The 23464-nt window shown below is 37.2% G+C and overlaps 1 protein-coding gene across 1 annotated transcript in view; it reads right to left on the reverse strand.

Moving 5' to 3' along the window:
* The window catches only part of TLL1 (tolloid like 1), a 332054-nt gene that overhangs the window by 5784 nt on the left and 302806 nt on the right, over positions 1-23464 (reverse strand). Inside the window, exon 19 of the mRNA XM_036763870.1 lies at positions 11423-11636. Coding sequence (XP_036619765.1) covers positions 11423-11636 — 214 coding nt within the window. The remainder of the gene's footprint in view (positions 1-11422; positions 11637-23464) is intronic.

A 23464-nucleotide genomic window follows, 5' to 3' on the forward strand; every position in this document is an offset into this window, starting at 1 on the left:
TCAAGGAGTCGAGACAAGAGAAGCAACAAATCTTTGAGTTGGGAGGTAGATCAGAGGTCTCTACCTGAACAAGAATCCCTCTGTGTACATCATTACTGACAACAGGCCATCTAGTCATTACCTACCTTCACTGAGTTGAAAGTCACTGTCTTCTGAGTCAGGCTAGTCCATTCTTGGAATTGTTAGGAAGTTTTCTTTTAATTTTGTTTCAATTTTCACCAAGTCTAAACTTTCTTGACTTCAACTTCTATTCACTGCTCCTAGTCCTCCTCTAACTAATTTTCTATATGACAAGCCTTCATATATTTGACAACAGCTATCAAGCTCCGCCCCATCCCCCCCTCCCCCACCCCACAAAGTCTTCTCTTCCATAGGGTGAATACTCTCATACCTTCAAGTGATCCTTGTATATTATGATGTTCAGATCCTTTAAATAACTGTCTGCCATACTCTGGCTTAAAAAGGTCCTTCCTAAAATATAGTGCTCCGAATAGGGCAGGAAATATCGCAGATCGATTTGGGTCACTTCTATATATTGGATGCATGCATAGGCAATTTTAAGGAATTGTAATGATACTCAGAAAATGGGCTAATTGGGTATTGTCCAAAATTATCTGATATGTCAACATAAACATGTACCAGATCTTCATTTGTTCATAAGAGAAAGTTAAGGCTTAAACAACTAACTACTTACCAATAAAAACTAAATGTGCTATTTGAAAAAACTACCTATAAAATTATAACTGCTGCTAATGTTTTCTTATTTCTGTATGCTGTAGTGTACTTGGTAAGCATTTTCACACTTCCTTTCTAACGTTAACTGCTCCATCTGTGATTTGGAACTTATCTCCTTGTTTTCAGACAATGAATGTTGTTTGATTAATTATGTCACTTCTCTCCTGTTTCTTCAATCTCTCCTTCTCCACTGGTTTATTTTTCTTAGAGGTCATCTAAATTCCCCAAGATGTCTTTACCATGCATTTCTGTCATATCAGATACTCCCTGATCTGTAAATGCAGTTTAATTTAATGTAAATCTTAGACTCATCTTTGTGAAATTTTAACTTCTCGGTTTTGGTCTAATGTTTGAACTTGTCAAAATTATTTTAAAACTTGATTCTTTCATTTATGCTATTACCTATCAAAAATCCTTCTTCATCTTCATCCAAATGTAATAAATGAGTAATAAAGAAGTTGGATGGGGGAAAGCCATGCCATATTCTACTACCTAGTTTTTTACAAGTTAATATAGAAACACTAAGCAACATTATTTAGGGTAGGTTAGTATACTGCTCACAAAGCCATCCCATATCACTATCATCAATTCAATAAGATAACATGTTTTAAGACTGCAGGGTAGCTAGGCGGTGCAGTGAATGTAGTGCTGGGCCTGGAGTCATGAAGATTCATCTTCCTGAGTTCAAATCTGCCCTCAGGTACTTACTAGCAGTGTGACCCTAAGCAAGTCACTTAACTATGTTTGCCTTAGGTCCCTCATCTATAAAATGAGCTGGAGGAGGAAATGGCAAAATCACTCCAGAAAGATACTGAAGATGCTAAGAAAACCCCAAATGGGGTTGCAAAGAGTCAGACGCAACTGAAACAACAATAACAAAAATTAAGATCCTACCCCATGTTCAAGGAATTATGCTAGACACTGAGGCTTTAAAGACAAAAAATAGCCCCTCCCTTCAGGTTGCATATTTTACCACCTTTTTCATAATACTGTCATGGGAAACATTGTTAAATGTCTCATTGAAATCAAGATATGACATAGCTGTAATGTTGCCTTGATTTATCAACCTAGCAACCTCATAAACTACAAAATGTAGCTAGTTTGGCATAAATTGTTCCCGTACAATCTAATTTACTTTCCATTGTTTATTATGTGTTAAAAAATAACCATACAGCATGTAATAATTTGAGAAATTTGTCAGTTATGGAAACAAAGCTTATTGGTCCATATCTTCTCTACTCACTTTGCTTTTTAAAATCAGAAACATAGTACCTCTATGTTATCTAAATATTACCAAAATGGATACCCTATCTATTGATAGGGAATCAAATTACATCAGCAAACTCTTTTGTCACGTTGGCATATAATCTGTCTAGGTCTGCAAATTTTAATTTATCTAATGTGAACAATCTCATATATCCTCTGTACTTATGTTGGTCTATAAATCCTTAATTTTCTTGCTAGTCTTTCTGGCATCTTGCTTAAGAGGTATTGGGAACAAATTAGGGGTTCAGCGGCTCTTTCAATCTCAACCCTCTGCTAAAATAGTCCATTTTCCCATAGCAGTGGGCCTCAACATCCCTTATTCTTGTTCAGATCATAAATTGTCTTTTATAACTATAATCTGTCCACTTATTCTTTATCATCATTGGAGTGACTGCATATTTTAAGCTACCTACTAGCCAAAAAACTCAGAAAATAGTCACAAGAATTCACACAGAAGACCTCAGTGTAAACACATTCATATGTTGGCATCATGCATACATGTGTATCCTGGAAATACCCGGCATGGAGTAGGAAACAGAGAAGACATAAAGAGATTGCGAAGCGTAGGAAAGCTGAGACCTTGCTAGAATCCTGTGAGTATGTATTTACCCTGAGAATTAATCATTTGCTTTATTGTTGTTAATTCTCAGAATTCTCAGATATATCCAAGAAGAGCAATCAATCCCCCAAACAGTCAAGCTGATGAGTCATCCGCACTGGAAAATAGCAGGAGGGCAGTGTCCTAACTAGGCACAGAGTGGTAAGTAAAGAAAAGTGACTATAGAAAGAATTGATATCCTGGGTCTTGAGTTCCTTAAGGTCATTAATCTGAGTGGAAAAGTAACGGGAATGCTTGATACCTGGCAATTTCTAGCTCCTGATATGAGCAACTTATTGGGGTGGTCTGTGTCTAAGCACCTGAACTGTGCTCCTAGAACTCCTGGATTCCAGATATGCCTATAGCTATTTAAATGTGACTGGGTTTAGGAATAACTGTAGTTGGCACAGCCTGTGCAGTAGTTGCATTAACATATTTGATTTTTTATTACTTTGGTTTATACAGTAATGACTATTCCACATAATGGCAGCTTCCATTAAGCTAAGTTTAAGTTACTGGGATTCACTAAAATGAAACAGGGATGGGATTTTCTAGTAGATAGAGGCTAAGCCAAGAAACTATTTGAATAAATCCAAACACAGATCATACTCTTATAATAATGTGGTAGGAATACCAGCTTGACATAGTTTGGGTTGGTCTCATTTTACAAAAGCAAATAGGCAATCCCCAAGATTAGGCCCATTCAGAGGACTAAGGCTTGAATCACTGGAGAAGCTTTCCTGTTTTCTGAAACACAAAGAGCCCAGACTAGGAGCTGGTGATCCTGACAGATTACCCACTGCCTTGTTCAACTTCTTTCTGACCCAGGGTAGTTTCCTCAGTGAACAAAGACATAGAAAGCATTAGTGTCTGTTTTTAGCAAATTAAATATTTTTCGGTCTTATTGCACTTAATTTTTTTTCTTCTGAATTGATGGATAAATGGTTCATTACTTTCCTGAACTAGAAGCTAAATCGCTGGACAATCACTGAGCTAAAGTAAGCCTAGAACAATTGAGAGGAGCATAGTTACTGACAAAAGAGGAAGATTTAGGAGATAAAGTTTGCCCAATCTCTGAGAAGCTTAGTGTTTCCCCATAGCATCCTCTAGTATTAGATGGTCTAACTTTCAGGGTTACCACAGCCTGATCATCACAACAGAAAAGATTCAAGCAAGTATCTGCTAGTGGTTATAATTAAAATGTATAAAACATTGCTTTGAGATCTTCAATGGCTATGTGCCAGAATATACTGTTCACACACTGCCCTTCTAAAATACGAAGTCTGTAATAAATCTGTATATCCAAATACAGCAAATCTGTAAACACAAATGAAAATATTTTACAAGTTTCTAGTCATGAAGGAAACAAGAAAAATACCCAAACAATGATATAATATAGAAGTACAGGTATAATATAGAAGCAATAGTGCTTCTAAATGAACTATTTATTTACAAAAATTTATCAGTTGCCAGAAGGCCTTTTGGAAAATACAATGAAATGGAAAATGAATATGAATGGAACTAGTAACATGACAGGAATAAAGGCCTGGGGTAGTCTTGATTTTAATTGGCAAAGGACATGCTTGTTAATTTTCTTGCATAACATTAAATTGCTGAATAGATGCTATAAGTTAGTCCTCAAAAGTTTTTAGTGAGCAACCCAACTAGGATCAAATACAAAAACACAGTTGATTCTTAAAAAATTCTGTAATGCAGCATTTTATTTTTAAAAGACATATATGATAAAGCACAGTTTTATGCCTGAAGAAACCTCAATCCTTGAGACTTTTTTTGGAGAAATTTTTTTTCTCACTCTCCCTGCTAATATATGCTCACTTTTCTCAGATTTACAGGATGCGCTAATGAAAAAAAAAAATCTATTCTTTTTCTTAAAGGGTTTTCTGCTCTTTTAATTAAATCACTTACAATCTTATTCATGTTTTTTTCTTCTGTTTTTAGAGACTGAAGCAAAGCCATTTTAATGTAAGTTTGGATTTGGAAGCTGGAATGGTTATAAGAAAGGGAAAAATGTAATAAAGAATATTGTTTCCCTAGTCATAGAATTTTATAGGAAAAAATAATAGTATAGCTTGCATAGACTCCTTTCCTTAATAACCTGAGTTCCAAGGCTTACAAAGTAGGAAAGGTGGGTGGCACAGTGGATGAAATACACAAGTAGATCCCTGGAAGATATACCAAGTTCTCATTCTTTTCAATGGAGTTCAGATAAGGTGGATCCTAAAACAAGTCACCATCCTGCTATTAATCTTTTTTATTAAACATTCTGCAGAAAATTATGTAAGTGGATAACATAACTACTTTTGTGACCAATTAAAAATATTGGGATATAAGTCCATCTTCTATAGGCTCTCCAAGAGCCTCTTTAGTAGAAGTTAAGTAGGAGGGAAGATGACAGGGATAATTTGTACCTCGTCATACTCTGACTTGATTTTTATTTCTTCTACTAGATCTCTATATTTGGAAATCTTTTTGATCCACATAGTTCAGAGAACATGAATATTAATTTGATATGGTACCATTTATTAAAATTTTCTTAAATTTTATGAAATCAATTAGATGATTTATATAATTTACAATCTATATAAATAATTCAATAATTCAATTAAATATGGGTACATATGGGAAACAGTTCTGTATATAACAATGGTCTGGTTCTATAACAGCTTATTTGTTAGAATCTGATGAATTATACTTTGAGTTCTGTATTAATAGCATGAGAATTTATCATCCTTTAGTTTATGAAAGATAGTTTCTGATGGCTATAATACTTCTAGTCATCAAGTCATATTATGCTGTTATCATTTTGTTTGATGACGTTAAGAAAGAAATTATCCTGGGACATCACTATCTTTTGGTCATACTTAATATCTCATGCAACATTGAACAAGTGGACAAAATGAGTGCTCCTGTAGTTAAATAAAAGAATTATGGTATAATGCCATCTTCTATATGCTCATTAAGAGTACCCTCTATCCAAGTTTAGCAGCAGATGTGATGACAGGAATGTTGTGAACCTCATTCTTTTCCCAGATGAATTTTATTCCTTCTGCTTAGTCTATGAATTTTGAAAGCTTTTGTTTGAGGCTTGGAGATTATGTTTATTTGTTATGGTGACATCTGCTTAAGAGGTTGTCCTTATGTTTTTGTGGATCAGCATTCTATCTGGGTCAGTGTGGGCAACAACAGCCTGTGATTACTCTCTAAAACAGTTTATTGGTAGAGTTCTAATGGAGATCTGTCAGTCCTTGAAAAATAGAGAGCTTCTAAAGTAAAATCCTGGACACCAAGCTGTATCTTGTTAGGTACCTGGCATATGCTAATTTTGATTTCAGTTTGCACTGCAGAGTTTTTTGTTTGTTTTGTTTTCATGTCTTGCAATGATTTTTTGTTGCTGTTTTTGTTGTTTTTTTGACTATTTCCTTACATAATTTGCACTGAACACTGTACTCCTTAAAGGTAATCCTTCTATAATATCTCACGGTGATGACCTGGCCTGAATTGCTACCATAAACCCCTATGTTTCTATAATCAAATTCACATAACTCAAACATATATTTGATGTCTCTTTTTTGACATTGTTTACTTAATGTAGATATCACTCTTTTGCATTCCACTCTTGCTATAGCTAACCATTCTGAGATAAACCACTTTTATTTACATTAGAACCAATGCTGTATGACTATTTTCAGCCTCTACTAATGCTCCATGAGGTGAAATATGTTTGTGAAAAAAGTATTTTTGTAGGTTTCTGACCTGTTTAGCATGTGTTTTCAGAATGTCTATCAATTCTCTTACTCTTTTTTGTTGAGGAAGTCTTAATCTTTCAACGGTTACCTTAGTATGATAATACTAAATACTAAGTAATATATTTTTAAATTCCATTAAAAAAAACAACTTAGGACATAGGTTCAAACTGATAGAGGGCTTTGTTTCATTAATATTGTATGGGTTTTAGTTAGGGTACTTGACAAATTCAAAATGGTGAATTTTATAGTTTCAAAAATTTATATTGAGGTTGGTATTGATTAGGGGCTAATTGCTTTGAATGTGTTCTTCCCACTGAGTTTTTATTTCAAGATGTCCCTGAGTCTCAACACACTGAGCTATAGCTTTCTCTTGGATAGCTTTATTCACAATGCGTCTTACCTAGAGTTAACTGTATTGCTTGATGACATGGATGTACATCAAGTAATTAATTATAGGTTTTGCTTTCACTTTCCTTGTAATTTGGAAGTTATTAGCAGTTCTTTTTAGGGGAGACAATGATGAATTTAAGGCTAGGTAGAACCATAATGAGGTTAAATGGTGTTCCTAAAAAAATGTCATATTTTAGATCAATTGTTCTTGATGTTATTGTATGTGTTTTGGAATAGAGAATAGCTTTGCACATTGACATCCAATAATCTAAAGCTGTGTAATGTTAATGTGATTGAAGATCTTCCTCACCCATTAATAGGCCTCATGTGGAGCCCATTAAGGGAAGCTTGATTAGGGGAGGTTGTTTTGTAGGAAGGCTCACATCTTTTGCTAATTTCTAATTAGGCACTGGGTCAAGAGGGCTGTGATGCCCTCTGGCTCTGAGAAGTGTATGTATACTCTGAGGTTAGCATTTTGTTTTGGGGCTCACTCATTGGAAGAGTATTTGTGTGATTTGGACAGATAAGACTCTGGGTAGCAGTTAAGGAGCCCCCCAGCTTTGAAAAACCAGATGGTGGTGTTTCTCTCTCTGGTAACAATGTGTAATGGTCAGACAAATGGATCTATCAATCTGTGCTAATTTCTCAGACATAACCCTGTCTGTTGGTCTTTATTTCTTTGCTTGTAATTTCTATTTGTATTATCTATGAAATTCAGGGTGCTGACTTTTCCCCTGAACTAAGTGAATGATATATATGTTTAATTAAAGTAAGATTGTTGACCCCTTTAAAGTTACTGTCCTTTAGAAAAGCAGATCAAAGAACTTGTGCTAACACAGCCCCACTGTGTGCTGTTGTTATTGGTCTTATACCTCCACAGCAGCTGCAAGTAGCATTTCTGTTACAGGGTGTCTCCATGCTGGGATCTAGTTAATATATTTATAGTACATGAATAAGCCATGAGTTTGCAACTGAGTCAAAGGCTTTGTGATAATCTCCAAAGGTACTATAAATGCTATTGTAATTTTAGTCAGCTTGTTTAATAATTAGCAAAGAGATAAATAGTTACCCTTTTAATCCCTGGGGCTTTTGGACAACTACTTTTTGCTCTAACATCAACATGTTTTGTTGGCAGTGTTTATAAATGTTTTGGGGTGATAAAAGCTGTGATGGCTTATAAAGAATATACAAACATGTAATTGGCCTGTATCAGGAGGAGTTGCTAGTGTTCTCTTCCTTTTGTAACAGACACATGACACCTTGTTTTAAGAAAAATTGGAACAGCCTGGGAAGGCACTTTGCTAGTAATTTGTGAGCCACTGTTAAGTATTTGAAATAACAATTATGGATCTTAGCCAGACCCAATGATTTTCAGTTTTGCAGAAAAGCTATAGAATAAATATAAAAGATTAATTTTATAAAATAAATAATATCATTTGCATACGAACAGTTTTAAAGAGGCAAAGAAATAACTTTACTGGAAACTAGAAAGATAGGAGTATGAAGAATCACAGTATTAAAAGACATACACAAAAGGATATGTTGAAGATTTTAGAACTACAAAATATTATAGTCAATCATTTCATTTACATGTAACTATTTTATAACTGAAGAAGGTAAAACTTAAAGAACTTCTGGCACCACCTAGCATTGGAAAGAGAAGCTTCTTAGAGCTTTTTAGGGCCTTTTAGCTGTATGATGGTTTAAATGAGAAGAAAAAGCAGAGTCTATAGTATAGGCTTTGCAGCTGCTTTTCATCCTGGTCAGTTGTCTAGGTTTATTTACCTTGCTTAAAGTGTCAGCCTGGGCTGCCTTACTGTGATCTCCATTCTGAATGGATAACACTACATCAAGGTGAAGAATAACTGGCTAGTCTGGTCTGTAGAGTCTAGAAATAGTCTCTCTGATGACTTTTATATTTCTCTGATTTAAAGAAAACTGTTATAGACATTTGCATTGGTAACTAAGGTGGGACCAATGAAGGGAAATCTGATTATATCTTCACTCCCAAGTAGGCCCCAAACCCGTACCTACTAGGTGCGGGTGTGAAGCCCCCAGGGTCCGAAGGGGAGTTGCTAAGACCAGAGCCAATAGTAAGACCTTAAGTTCTGGTCGCTCAGATGATGTTTGATGATGGCTAAAGAGTGCATAAAAAGGGCTTAGGGCTCTCACTCTTGGCGGTGTGCTGATGTGGAGACTTGGAGCAGCTGTAGTTAAGAGCGCTCCAGCTTGTAAACCTGGATGTTCAGACTTTGTTAAACTCTGGTAACTATACATTGAGATTTGAATCAGACAAGGTCTGTTGATGTTTGTAATTTGTTTGTATTTGCTCTGAAGTTCAGGGTACTGGCTTTTCCCCCTGAATTAAGTGAATGATATTTGTATGCTGGATTAAAGTAAGATTGTTAACCTCTTAATGTTGCTTTCCTTAGTAAAACAGATCAAAAGAATCTGGGCTTGCAGCGTTCTGTGTGCTGGTTGTTGTTGGTTACCACCCCCACAGCAGCTGCTAGCCAGATTGTTGAAACAACATTAAGAGGTAGGACTTACTAAGTATCCTTATTTGGGTGATAATAAATTAAAAGAACTTGTAAATGCTATTTGCATATACAGTAGAGAAGAATAGTTTCCTAGTTAAAGAGTAATGAGGTCCAACAGAAAAGCGGTAAGCAGAGATGCAGATATTCCTAAATCGACCAATGACATGAAAGCCTGTAGTCCAGAGTTATGTATTATCCCAAGTAAATGTGTTTTTCTCCCTCGTGTTGTCTTGCAATGTTCCTATAAGTGTATTGCCAAAGATCCTAAGTACATGGAAAGGTTGTGACCTCGGTTAATGTGTGGATTTGAGCACTTGATTTAATTTGAGTATCTATGATGTTTTTAACATTATGTTTGTTTGCCTTAATAAGTAAATGTGTTTTTTTTTAAAGATCAAAAGTGTCACTATTGTTAGTGGCTATTGTATAAACACCATTCACCCATAGGGTATTACATTGTGAGAGGTTGGTTGTGTAAATAGAAATGTATCAGTAAGGACTCAAGATACAGAGCGGTAAGTAGAGGGAACATATTTTTCCTCGAGGGTTATCCATAGAATCCTTAGTATGAGACAGGAGTGGAAAGTTAATCATAATGTCCAGTCTTGGCCTCAGAGAAAAGGCAAGGAAGTACCTTCTTCCTTGAGCCAGAAAGGTGGGGGTTATAGGTATGACCAAAACTGCATATAGTGTTTGATATAGGTAACTACTATTCTAGTTGGTTCTGCTTAACTCTTTTTCTTTATTCCAAGAGAGGGGTCATTTGAGGTGTATGGGAGGGCATGCCCATAAGTTACTATGAGATGAACACAAACGACATCAATAAAGTTAATATGAAAATAAACATAATCATGATACTCTCAATAAATACCATCAAAATAGTTTTTGCCTCTTTTCATATTATAAATTAAGCTTATGGAAATACTTCTTTAGAACTACTCTATGAGATTGATACAGCAAACATTATTATTTTTATTCAACAAATGAGGAATCCGAGGTTCAAAGAAATGGCATGATTTGCTTGCCCCTGGTCACACAGTTAGTAATAGACTCTCAAAAAACAGGAATTCTAATCTAAGGCCTCCCAACTAATTAGATCTATTGGTCTTTCTACCACAGCATGGCTACCCTAAATGTTTTAGGCTTTGTTTTTTCCCCTTCAGGGTAAAATTTTAATGTTGAATAAATGTTAAAATTGTTTAAAGTATTAGGCCACTAGAGGTCACTAAGGGACTTTCACAAAAAGCTAACATTCACTCACTTTTCTAAAAGAGAGTAAAGGAAAGGAACATTTTCTATTTAATAGTCACTTTGACTCTTTAAGATAGACTAGTTATTGATTTATCCCAATTAAATTTCATAGATAAAAAGAAGTAAGTATAACTTATTTACAATTTGGTTTTGTTTCTCATGAGGCAAAGGCTGGTGCTTCATGTTGAAACAGAAAAGGAAATCTGTGTTCCTGTTAAGCAAAAAGATGACTGAGGGAGTGACATTTAAAACTAGACTTTTAAAACCTCATGAATTGAGGTTAGCTAATGTAAAGTTTTATGTTGATTCGCAGAATCACCAAACTAGAAGGGGTCTTGGAGCTCATCTAGTGTAAAAAACGCTTATTTTACACATAAGGAAATGAAGGCCCTGAGTAACCTGCCCTAGGCTATGCAGCTAGTAACCCAAAGGGCTGGTATTAAAAAATGGGTTTTCTTAATCATTCCACTAAGCCATATTACACCAAAATTATTTAGTAAACATTAAAAATCCTATAGAAGTTTTTAAAAAAAATCATCTGTGTAATGACAAACCTGATCAAGCCAGTAAACTTGAAATACTTTAAGGAATATTGGTATATTCTGTACCACAATAATTTCTACTTGAAATACTTTAAGGTATATTGATATATTCTGTACCAAAATAATTTCTAAGAATTTAGAACTGTAGTTGTAGCAGGTGAAGATTTAGACTATTGACAGAACTCTCGTAGAGTTCGTAAAATGGTTTAGTCTCTCCTAAACTAAAATGTTAACTGCTATCTTTTAAGAATCTTTTTTTTTCAACCAAACATATCCACGTGGCATAGGAGAAGAGGCCACTTATCTCTATCCAAGAGATCTTGGTTTGCTGACCTGTAGAATGCTGGGCTTGGAAGCCTTTTCTTTGTACTGACGCATCAGAAACAAAACGAAGGAACATCTTATTTCCAGTTGCCACCAGGGGATCTGGCATCTTGTTGCCACACAGACGACCTAGAATTGGTGATTTTTCTGTTTCCCCATCAAACACTTCCAAGTGATCATAAGCACATTCCTGATGCTGTTCAATCTCAAACTCACTGAAAGCCTATAAAAAAAATAGGAAAAAACCCCTCTAAATTACAGCAAAATTCAAAATGCATAACTTCATCTGCAAAAAAATAAAAAGGGAGGAGTGTGCTATAAATTAATAAGTGTTTGTAATATAACCGTTCACTGAAGTCCCACTCTGATGCTTCACCAAGGGTGACTTGGAGGCCAAATTCTAGAAAATCCTGCCAAGGCTGAAAAGTAGAAGTATATTAGATAGATTACACATTTGTCTTGTCATCACCAGCTTAATTATATCCATAAAGGTTCCTCACCAGGTTGACCCCAGGATAATGAAATGTTAAGCTATGACAATCAAAAAAGGCAGTCTACACCTGTTTGGTTTTAAAAGCCCTTCATAACCTGGTCCCAGCCTACCTTTCCAGCCTTGTTATACATTACTCCTCTTTTTGCCTTCTTGTTGGTCCTCACATCTCTATGCCTTTGCAATGGATATCTGCCATGCTTGGAAGTCACTGCCTCCCTCCCACTACCCCAGAGAATACCTTACTCACTTCAGGATTCAGCTTTGTGAACTGCTTACTACATTTTTAACTGGGTTAAAAACTGGGTTTTAACTGGGAAGACGCAGTATCCATGAATGTTTTAAAAATGTTTTGATAATTCTATTCCAATACAACTCTTTTCCTTTGTAATCTTCTTGATTTTAATTTATTTATTTAAAAGCATTATTTGGGAAAAAAAGTATCCATAGGCTTCACACAGGTTAAGAATTCTTGTACTACATAAACCTACACAAAACCTTATCTTATGTCTTCAAATGAGTGATTTTCCTCCATGAACTACCTTGCATTTTTTAAATTTATCTTATATACGTCTGTCTAGTTTCCCTATCAAATGCAATCTCTTGAGAGCAAAGTGTTTCATTTTCAGGTTTGCAATCTTAGCACCTCACACAGTGCCTGGCATAGAGAAGGTGCTTAATAAATGCTTATTGATTAATTGACTGGTTATTGAGGCAGAAAGGGGTTGTGGGCTACATCAGTGGAAGGAGTGTCTATTGAGATGAACTCATGGATCCTTTAAGTATTATATCAACAAAATGGAAAAACCTTATAGACTGTGTTTTTTTCTAGGGAACTACGAAACACACACACAGACACACACAGACACACACAATGTAAGGTTGGCATGTGAAATTGACAAGATTTATGAAAAATTATGGTATGTTAGAAATTGTAGGAAAAAATAAGTTAGTTGTATGTGAAGAATAAGGAATACCAGCCCAAGTGCTCAGCTGCTACCTATGTGATTTCAGGAGAGAATAAATGTTCCTGCAATTTAAGTGGACCTGAGTCCCAGAAAGAATACAGAATTACTGACTTTATTCATTCTAGCTAAGTAACTGTATTTCCCCCTTGGGTCCCTATCCTCCTCCATGGAAGATATGAAATAAATCAACTTTCCTCATACAGCAAAGTTCTCCCCCTTGCAACCTACACCAGTGACCTGTCATGGAAAATTTCTGCCACCCTCCATTAATTCTCTCCCCGATCTCTGCTGGTAATTGCCTCTGAATGCTATTTATTTTGGGGAAGCCTCAGCTACTTGTACATACTTCTCCTCTCTGGAACTATAAACCATGATCAAGTTAATTCTATCATTGCTTCTAGATGAAGTACGCCAATATATTCCCCTATCCCACCCCACCCTGCCAATCCTGGTAACTTTCTGGGTCAAAAGACCTATCTGTGGTCATCAATTCCTTATGTGAATTGTTTCCCTCATTAAAAGTTATCTCCTTGACAAGAGGCACTGTCTTTGCTTTTATACTGTATTCTCGAATTTAGCATAGTACTCCCTCAGGATCTCCTCTTTAATAAATGCTTTTCGTTTGTTGCTGTTCATTCTTTAGAGCCTCTCAATGTGACTCTCACCATAAATAGTGGTTAATCAAGAAAAATAACAAAATCATTTTACATATTTTATTATTCTTACCACTATCCTTATGGCACTTGACACTTGCACATGCCCTTCTGTATATTTGGTTTTCACATATCCATCTGCAAAAATCTTATGAAATAAACATTATGCTGAATTGCAGTGGAGATTATAAACACCAGGAAGGGGAGGGGAGGGTTAAGAAACCAGAATATATACCCCAAATTAACCATGTCTCCATTTACTTGATACTTTTATTTTTGGTAGGGAGACAAAGAAAAGAGGAGGAGAGAAATTAGAAGAAGAGAAGAAAGAAGAGGGACAGAGATTAAAAAGTGGGAGGAAAGAGTTTTTACCTATTCAGAAATGGAACGAGTGGTTGGAATTCCCCCCACCCACCCAGAAAGAGTGCTACCTTCTCTCTCAGTAAAGATTTAGGAATCAAAGGGTAATGACATATAAGAATTAGAAATAAGGGGAATTTTTTGGTTGGTTGCAATATTTACAGAGGATATAGAGAAACTTGGGATAGTAGAGCAAATTACAGCAAACAATAACTTCTGGGGTGGGAAATATGTCCTATAAGTAGATGTTAAATAATCTACCTAAAGAATAGGCTAAAAGGTAAACCAGCTGAAAGATCTGGTGGTTATGATTTATATTATTATGCTACACAACTGGTAGCAAAATTTATGGGTTTTGCATACCCATTTACATCATGGAAGCATGTTGAATTCTTCTGGTTGATCACAACAGCCAAATCTTTTCATTGGTCTGTTCTGTCATCATTGTGTACAGGCAGGTATCTGTGATAATTGACCATATGTCAGTCTCTAGAGAGAGAATAACAAAAGGTCATAGGATCATAGCTTTATAACGAGAAGGGACCTTACAAGCCAGTGAATCCAACCCTCTTATTTTACAGATGAAGTAACTGAGACACAGAAAAATTAAGTGACTTGTCCGCAGAACTAGTCAAATAGAACTAGTCAAATAGCTAGCATCTGAGATTGGATTTGCATGCAGGTTATATTGTCATTCACAATAACTGACTTAAATTACATCAAGCATATTTGGCTACATATAAAGCTGAATTTCTTCCCTCTGAGGGTGATTCGATACTGGAGGAGGTTGTCATGTCTGCACTGGATCAACATGATTCACTGTCATGGTTGGTTTTCGATGGCCCATTGAGCTCTTAAATTTCATTTATTCTTTCTGATTCTGCAGAAATCATAATCTTCTAATTCAAAGAAGAAGCAACTGGGGAAAAGAAAGGCTCACTGATTTTTGCAAAGGACTTTCATTCAGTAAATGTTGGAATTCAGATCAGAACTCACAGGCCCTATATTTCTTGCCTGTTGATTAGCCCACTCAACTCCAAAAGAATAATAAAAAGGGCTATTTCTTTCCCCTAATGAAATGCAGGATCTCTGGAATGAATCGTAACATCTGTTTAACAGTGCATAGCAACATAGCACAACAGTGTAGGTCAAGCTGGCAAGCGAGGTGGCAGGCAAATATTTGATCTAGATCCAACTGGCCCTAACTTTTTATCAAATTACTAATGGAATCAGACCAAATTTACAAGAGCTACATCAGATGAGATTCCTTTAACAACTGGAATCAAGGCATATAAATAACTCATTCCCACAGGCATCAGTGGATTTTTCTTCTGGAAGAAAAAAAGACTTTTTAAATTCTGACACAAAATTGGTAGTTGCCCCCACCCCCAAGTCAGTCTCACCTAAAGTTGTAGCAATGCATGCAAAAACCTTACCCATGTGCCATAAATACAGTGTGACTCTTCAAATGTTAGCCACTGCCACACATCAGTGTGTTGAAGACAAAGAGGCAGAAGAAATGAAGAGCAGAGTGTTGCAAGATTCAATTAAAAGGTCGAATTTCATTCCTTTCAAAAGGAATCCCTTTCCAGGGCACAGACTAGCAAGCAAGAAGTAACCATAGCCAAATTATCCATATTACAGGTTTTTCAGAAATCATGAGGCTAAAAGGACCCACAAGGGTATTGCATTAGGGTTCAAAACAGGTGGGAAGATTGAATAGAAATTCCTGCCAGGCTAGTCCTTAGGGTGCTCTTTCATTAAATAAAATAACACTATATCACTTTACTACAAGCCACAAGCTTGTGGGAGCCAAATCAACTGTGACTCTCACAAAATATTATTGGAAGTTGGAATTACCTATGTAAGAAAAAAATATGGGTGGGAATCAAGAGGGAAGATTTGAGCATAGTCCAATCATTGCCAGATTCACTAGGCAGTAGGAAATCCACTCTGGTACCTTGCCTGGAATATCCCCCATGCCTGGAATACTCTCCCTCCTCATTTTGGCCCCTGGGAAACACTTGCTCCTTTCAAGGTTCAGAACAAATGTCACCCCCCTAAATAAGGAGAGATCCCTCTTTCCTCTTCTGGTTGGTGTGGGAAGCAGCGGCAAGCAAGCGTGACTCTGGGCCAGCCCTTGCTCTCGGGCCGAGCCCAGATGTTGGTAACTATGAATTGTATTGGGTCTGTCTGTTGATATTTGTAACTTGTTTGTATTTTGGTTTTGAGGTTCGGGGTGCTGGTTTGTTTTTCCTCCGAACTAAATGAATGTTTTGAACCTCAGGGTGCTGGTTTTTTCCCCTGAAGTAAGTCAATGAATCTGTATTTGGTCTGTCTCTTGATGCTTGTCTGTATGCTCCCTTGAACTAACTGAATGCTAACTGAATGCTGGCCTTTTCCCCTGAACTAAATGAATGTTGTCTGTATGCTAAGTGAATGCTGGATTAAAGTAAGCTGGTCAACCCCTTCACCGTGCTTTCCTTGTTTAAGCAGATAAAAAGAACCTGTGCTTTCCAGGCAGCCTCCTGGGTCCCGGCAGTGGGGGAGGGATCTTATGCCCCCATCGAAGCTGCTAGCTGGGTTGTTAAAACAGATCCTCCTAGTCATTAGTGTTTCCTTAGCCCTGAAATTACTTTGTATCTATTTTGTACATGTTGCTTTTCCACTGTAGAATGTAGGCTCCATCAGGGCAGTGACTGCTACATCTCTATGTTTGTATCCCTTCTACCCTGCACAGTGCCTAGCATATATTGAAATATATTTGCTAAACTGAATTGATTCAGTCTTAGTTTAGTCTCACATCCTTTCCCCCTTCAATCTCTAAGTGCCTCATTTCAGTATTTAGCTGAATTCTCATTATCTCTAATGGCACTTTTAAGCCAAAGAGAAAAGGGCTTCTCTTATTGAGTTTTTAAGGCTATTTCAGTCTTCTGAAACTCAAAGTTCACCCATTTTAGTGATTGTATTTGTGAGATATTAGGATTTTTGAACTAAGTTTTATTTAGCAAGACCAAGAAAAAGCTCTGAAGATAATAACCCTGGGCTCCAGTCAGAAATCCTTGTATATTTCCCACAAGGCAGGCTAAAAGATTAAGAAGCCACACTCAAAAGAAATAAAACTAAACTCCAGTCACAGACTGTGGAAATAATAAATGCATGCTGCTGTCTGGAACACCCAAGCAAGGCTAATCTCATGATTGTCAGTGGCAGCCAGCCAAGCTTCAATGGGACAGTACTTTATATTAGCAGCTGTCCTTGAAGAAATGCCTCTACCTAAAATACAGATATTTTGGCCAATGGGAAAAATTACAAAGAGTAAGTATTTTTCTTTACAAAAGACCTGAGTAAAATGATAGCACTAGACGTGAAAAATTGTTGCACTGAGGGTTAGCATTTGTATTAAAGATAAAGTGGCTGATATGCCCTACCCTAACCCCATAAGCAGCTGGACAACATCCTCCTGTTCTCCTCAAGTTCTAATCCCTCTTTCTCTGCTTCTGATTTCCCACATAATAACTGAAAAACTCTAACTTCCCCCCAAACTGTGACAGTTTCGGAATATGATATATAGGTAATTATATATTGAATGATGTTATTAAGGTTTTCTTGACATATGTGTATATGTGTTTGTCACAAGTGTATGAAAAAGTAAAGTTAAATTATAGTAAGGGTATCAGAATATTCCTGAGTGTGCTTTTCAGAGACCAGGGGTGGGGTGGGGGGTGGGGTTCAATCTATCAATCAACAAACATTTAATAAGCACGAACTATGCCCTCGGCATTATAATAAGGACTAGGGATAAAAAAAAGAAAGGGGGAAAAAAAGCCAGACTGCACCTTCATTAGAATGGGGGGAGACAACTTGTGAATAAAAAGGCAGATATAAAATATACATAGGGGAGAGGATTCGGGGAAGATGGTGGAGTAGGTCAGAAAACTTTTGTCTCTACAAATTTCCTCCATAAGAAAGACAGAACATTGCCTCAAAGCAGCAGAAATAAACATAGGATAAAGCAGTTGATCTCCTAAGACAATTTGAGAAGACCCCAGGAAAGACCCAATCTCCAGGGTCCGAGGTTAAACCTGAGTGAAGTGCAAACATCTCCACTTTGACTCTGCAGAATCAACAATGAGTTCGGGGGGGCACTTGGGATGAAAGTCAGCCTCAGCCTTAAAAATTTTCATCTCACAGATAGTGTGGGGGTCTGACAGCTGAGTAGGATAAGACTGAAGGACCTTCCACTGTTGAGGGACACCAAGCACAGTTGTATTGACCAGATGCTCCAGGACTGTGGCTGCAGGGGAGAAGAAGCTAGCACACACAAGAGGGGCAGGGAGTGGGGGGAGCCTGATGGCTGTGGGCAATTCTAGGAGAGCAGAGTCCCTGGTTTCAGTTCCAGGGCAAGAAAGGACAGCTATAGTTTGCAGCCACTGGAGAGACTGCAAGGAGCAATATCATTTGTAGGATAGTGTGGCTGGGGGCCCTAGCCATGGCTTGGGAGTAGAGATGAAAGCCATGAGACAGAATTCAGAAAATAACAGTAAGAAGGACCAAGGCTTGGGGCATTATTCTCCATACCTCTGGACTAGAACTTGATTACACTTGTAGCTGCTAAAAACAAAATAAAATGAGGAAGGTGGAGGCAAGATGGTGGAGTAAAGGTAGGGGCTCACCTGAGCTCTCCCCCAACACTCCCCAAATAGTTTATACAATGACTCTAAATAAATTCTAGAGTGGCAGAACCCACATAAAGATGGAGTGAAAAAAATTTCCAGCCCAGGACAACTTAGAAGGTCAGCAGGAAAGGTCTGTTGCATCAGGGTGAGAGAGGAGCACGGTCCAATGAAGGCCATGCCAGAACAGACTGGGTCCCAGCAAACCAAGAGTAGGCCTTGAGGTGAATGGATCAGTGGTAGCAGAGGTGGTTTCTGGGCCTCTCAACTCACAGATGGTAAGGGAATTAGACAACAATTCAGAAGGAAATTTAGAGGTGTTCTTTTGCTGGCATCAGGAGCAAGACTCTGTTGCATTGCCTATATTTGGATCTTGGACACAATCCTGGGTTTTAATTCCAGTACAAAGAGGAGCACTAGCACAGCAGAGCTTGTGGCCACAGGGATGCAGGGACCCTGGCCACAGTTCCAGTGTTGAAAAGAGTACTTGTGGCTCCTCATAAACCAGTGCACAGTACAGGAGACAAGGAAACGCACCTCTCTCTAGATCATACTACCCTGAAAGAGTCAAAAACAGGTCCCCAGAATTACTTCTGAAAACAGCTGTATGAAAAACATGAAACTTGGGACAGTATCTCCTCCACTTGGGAAGTACAGCCCCACTTTGGCATACAATTAAGAGTCAATAAATAGGCTGGAAAATAAGCAAATGATAGAAAAATTCTGATCATAGAAAGTTACTATGGTGACAAGGAAGATCAAAACATACACTCAGAAGAAGACAATGAAGTCAAAATTCCTGTATCTAAAGCCTCAAAGAAAAATATGAATTGGCCTCAGGTCATGGAAGAGCTCAAAAGAGATTTTTTCAAATCAAGTAAAAGAGGTAGAGGAAAAACTGGGAAGATAAATGAGAGTGATGAAAGAAAGCTATGAAAAAATAGTCAACAGCTTGGTAAAGGAGGCAGAAAAAATACTGAAGAAAGTAAGACCTTAAAAAACAGAATAGGCCAAATGGTAAAAGAGGCACAATAATACAATGAAGAGAAGAATGCCTTAAAAAGTAGAGGGAAGGAGAGAATCTGGAACTCAAAATTTGAAAATAAAAAGAATGTCAAAATTTTTACATGTAATTGTGTTAAACTAAAATAGTAAATAAGAAAAAATAAAACAATAAATAAAAATGAGTAAGCAAAGGAGAAAGAACCCAACCATGGATAGTTACTATGTAGAGAAGATCTGGATTCATATTCAAAGGAATAATGGGGCTAAATGAGAATCGTCAAATGGTCTCAAGAACAAAAAGAGCTCTTGGGAGAACTTAAAAAGGACTTTAAAAATCAAATAAGAGAGATTAAGGAAAAAATAGAAAATAGAAAAATAAGAAAATATAGAAAATATATAGAATATAAGAAAAAATAGAAAAAATAAGAGCAATCAAAGAAAATCAAGAAAATTATGAAGAGAAACCCAAACAACCAGAAATAGAGAATCAAAAACTTAAGGAAGAAAATAACTCCTTGAAAACTAGAATTGGGCAAGGGGAAGCTAATGATGTTCTAAGACACCAAGAAATCATAAAACAAAATCAAAAGAGTGAAAAGAAACAGAAGAGATAGTAAAACAACTTATCAGAAAAAAACAATTGATCTGGAAAATGGATCAAGGGGAAATAATATAAGATAGTTGGACTATCTGAAAATTGCAATAAAAAAGAATCCTGATACAATAATACAAAACATTATCAAGGAAAACTACCCTGAAGTTCTAGAACAAGAAGGCAAAGTAGAAATAGAAAAAAATCCACTAATCACCACTTGAAAGAGATCCCAGGAGGAAAACTTACAGGAATATCATAACCAAGTTTCAAAGCTCCCAGGTTAAGGAGAAAATATTGGAAGCAACAAGAAAAAAACAATTTAAATATCATGAAGCTACAGTAATGATTACACAAGACATAGCAGCCACTGCATTGAAGTGCTATAGGTCTTGTAATACTGCACTGTATAGAGTACAAAAGTTGCAGGTACAACCAAGGGTAACTCACCCAGTAAAGTATAATCTTGAATGAGAAAAAAAATGGACATTTAACAAACTCAAAGACTTTCAAGGTTTTTGTGAAAAAAAAAAACAGAACTTAAGAGAAAATTTGACATATAACATCTAGCAGAGGACAAAAGAAAACCAACAGAGAAGCAAAAAAATACTGGGCAGCTTTGAAAACAATGTGTAGTATTTATTATATAGGTTTTCTTGAAATGGAAATTTATTGTTTTATACTGTATCCTCTCATATTCTACTGTATACAAGGCAATTTTTTTCTTTTCTCATTTTGTATTTAAGTTTAAAATAGATTTTAAAATTTACTATATATGTATATACATATATACATATGCAATACTATAGTATATATATAGTGTATATAGTAGCATATACATGTATACACACACACACACACACACACACACACACGCACGCACGCACAGAATACATGATAGCCTTAGGGGAAAGATTCAAGGGTCCTGTACCTGGGTAGAAAGGAGGGGGCAAGAAAGGCTTCCTGAAGAAGGTTGGCTTTGATACCATATCTTTGAAGCTATAAAAAAGCAATGTCCTGGGGGGCAGAGCCAAGATGATGGCTGGAAAACAGGGACTCCCTTAAGCTCTCCCCAAATCCCTCCAAACACCTGTAAAAATTGCTCTGAACAAATTCCAAAGAGGGAAGCAAGTCTCCAGCCAAGGACTGCCTGGATGGTCACTGGGAAGAGTCTATTGCACCATGCTTGGAATGGAACACAGCCTAGCATGGACCACGGCATGAACAACCAGGCCAGGAATAGATCAGGTGGAGCAGGCCTTAGGGCCATGAATCACTAAGCTGTAGCAGTTACCAGACTTCTTAACCCACAAACCCCAAAGACAACTTAGCAGGTCAGTGGGAAAACTGCTGGATCTGGGTGAGAGAAGTGCATGGTCCAGCCCCAGCACTGAGGCAGTGAAGGTCGTGCAGTGGCAGCAGCAGGAAGCTCCAGCTGTGGCTGCTTATGACCCCAGGCCTACCCGGTGGGAGGAATCAGGCAGCAGATCAGAGTGGGAGTGCAAGGAGCACTTGGCTGGCACAGAGGCAGGTTTCTCTTGCTTTGCCCTGCTTGGATCTGGGTCACGGTCCTGGTTGGCAGCTCTTGGGGGAGAAGGAGCGCTGGTGTTGCAGAGCTTCCTGTATACAAGTAGCTCTGAAAACTGCAGTGCAAGACCCCTGAAACTTGGGACAAAGCACTCGCCACTCTGAAGGCAGTCACATCCTGACAAAAAGCAAGGGTCAAGAAGTTCGCTGGGAACATGAACAAGCAGTGCAAAAGGACTCAGACTATAGAATCTTTTTTTTTTTGGTGACAAAGGATATCAAAACATACAGCCAGAAGAAGTCAACAAAGTCAAAGAGCTTACATTGAAAGCCTCAAAGAAGGTCTTAGGCCATGGAAGAGCTCAAAAAGGATTTGGAAAAGCAAGTAAGAGAAGTAGAGGAAAAATTGGGAAAAGAAATGAGAATGAAGCAAAAAAGTCATGAAAAACAAGTCAACGACTTGCTAAAGGAGACCCCCAAAATACTGAAGAAAATAACACCTGAAAAAAATAGGCTAACCCAAATAGCAAAAGAGCTCCAAAAAGCCAATGAGGAGAAGAATGCCTTGAAAGGCAGAATTAGCCAAATGGAAAAGGAGGTCCAAAAGACCAATGAAGAAAATACTACCTTAAAAATGAGATTGGAGCAAGTGGAAGGTAGTGACTTTATGAGAAATCAAGAAATTACAAAACAGAACCAAAAGAATGAAAAATGGAAGACCATGTGAAATATCTCATTGGAAAAAACAATGACCTGAAGAACAGATCCAGGAGAGATAACTTAAAAATCGTTGGACTACATGAAAGCCATGATCCAGAAAAGAGCCCAGATATAATCTTTCAAGAAATGATCAAGGAAGACTGCCCTGATATTCTAGAACCAGAGGGTAAAATAGAAATTGAAAGAATCCAACAATCGCCTCTTGAGAAAGATCCCAAAAGGAAAACTCCTAGGAATATTGTAGCCAAATTCCAGGTCAAGGAGCAAATATTGCAAGTAGCCAAAAAGAAACAATTCAAATATTGTGAAACACAATCAGGATAACACAAGATCTAGCAACTGCTACATTAAGGCATCAAAGGGCTTGGAATATGATATTCTGGAGGTCAAAGGAGCTAGAATTAAAACCAAGAATCACCTACTCAGCAAAATTGAGTATAATACTCCAGTGCAAAATATAGACTTTCAATAAAATAGAGGACTTTCAAGCTTTCTCAATGAAAAGATCAGAGCTGAATAGAAAATCTGACTTTCAAATACAAGAATCAAGAGAAGCATGAAAAGGTAAACAGAAAAGAGAAATCATAAGGGACTTACTAAAGTTGAACTGTTTTGCTTACATTCCTTCATGGAAAGATGATATTTGTGACTCGTGAAACCTTTCTTGGTATTAGGGTAGTTGAAGGGTGTATACATATATACAGACAAAGGGCACAGGGTGAGTTGAATATGAAGGGATGATATCTAAAAATAAATAAATACACAAATAAATAAATACAATTAGGGAGTGAGAGAGGAACATATTGGGAGAAGGAGAAAGGGAGAGATAGAATGGGGGAAATTGTCTCACATAACAGTGGTAAGAAAAAGCAGTTCTATTGGAAGGGAAGAGGGGGCAGGTGAAAGGGAATGAGTGAATCTTGCTCTCATTGGATTTGACTTAAGGAGGGAATAACATACACACTCAATTGGGTACCTTACCCTTCAGGAAAGTAGGGGGGGAAGGGGATAGGAGAGGGGGGATGATAGAAGGGAGGGCAGATGGGGGAGGAGGTAGTCA

This window comes from Trichosurus vulpecula, chromosome 6 (assembly GCF_011100635.1).
Source record: "Trichosurus vulpecula isolate mTriVul1 chromosome 6, mTriVul1.pri, whole genome shotgun sequence".
In the NCBI taxonomy this organism is placed as follows: domain Eukaryota; kingdom Metazoa; phylum Chordata; class Mammalia; order Diprotodontia; family Phalangeridae; genus Trichosurus; species Trichosurus vulpecula.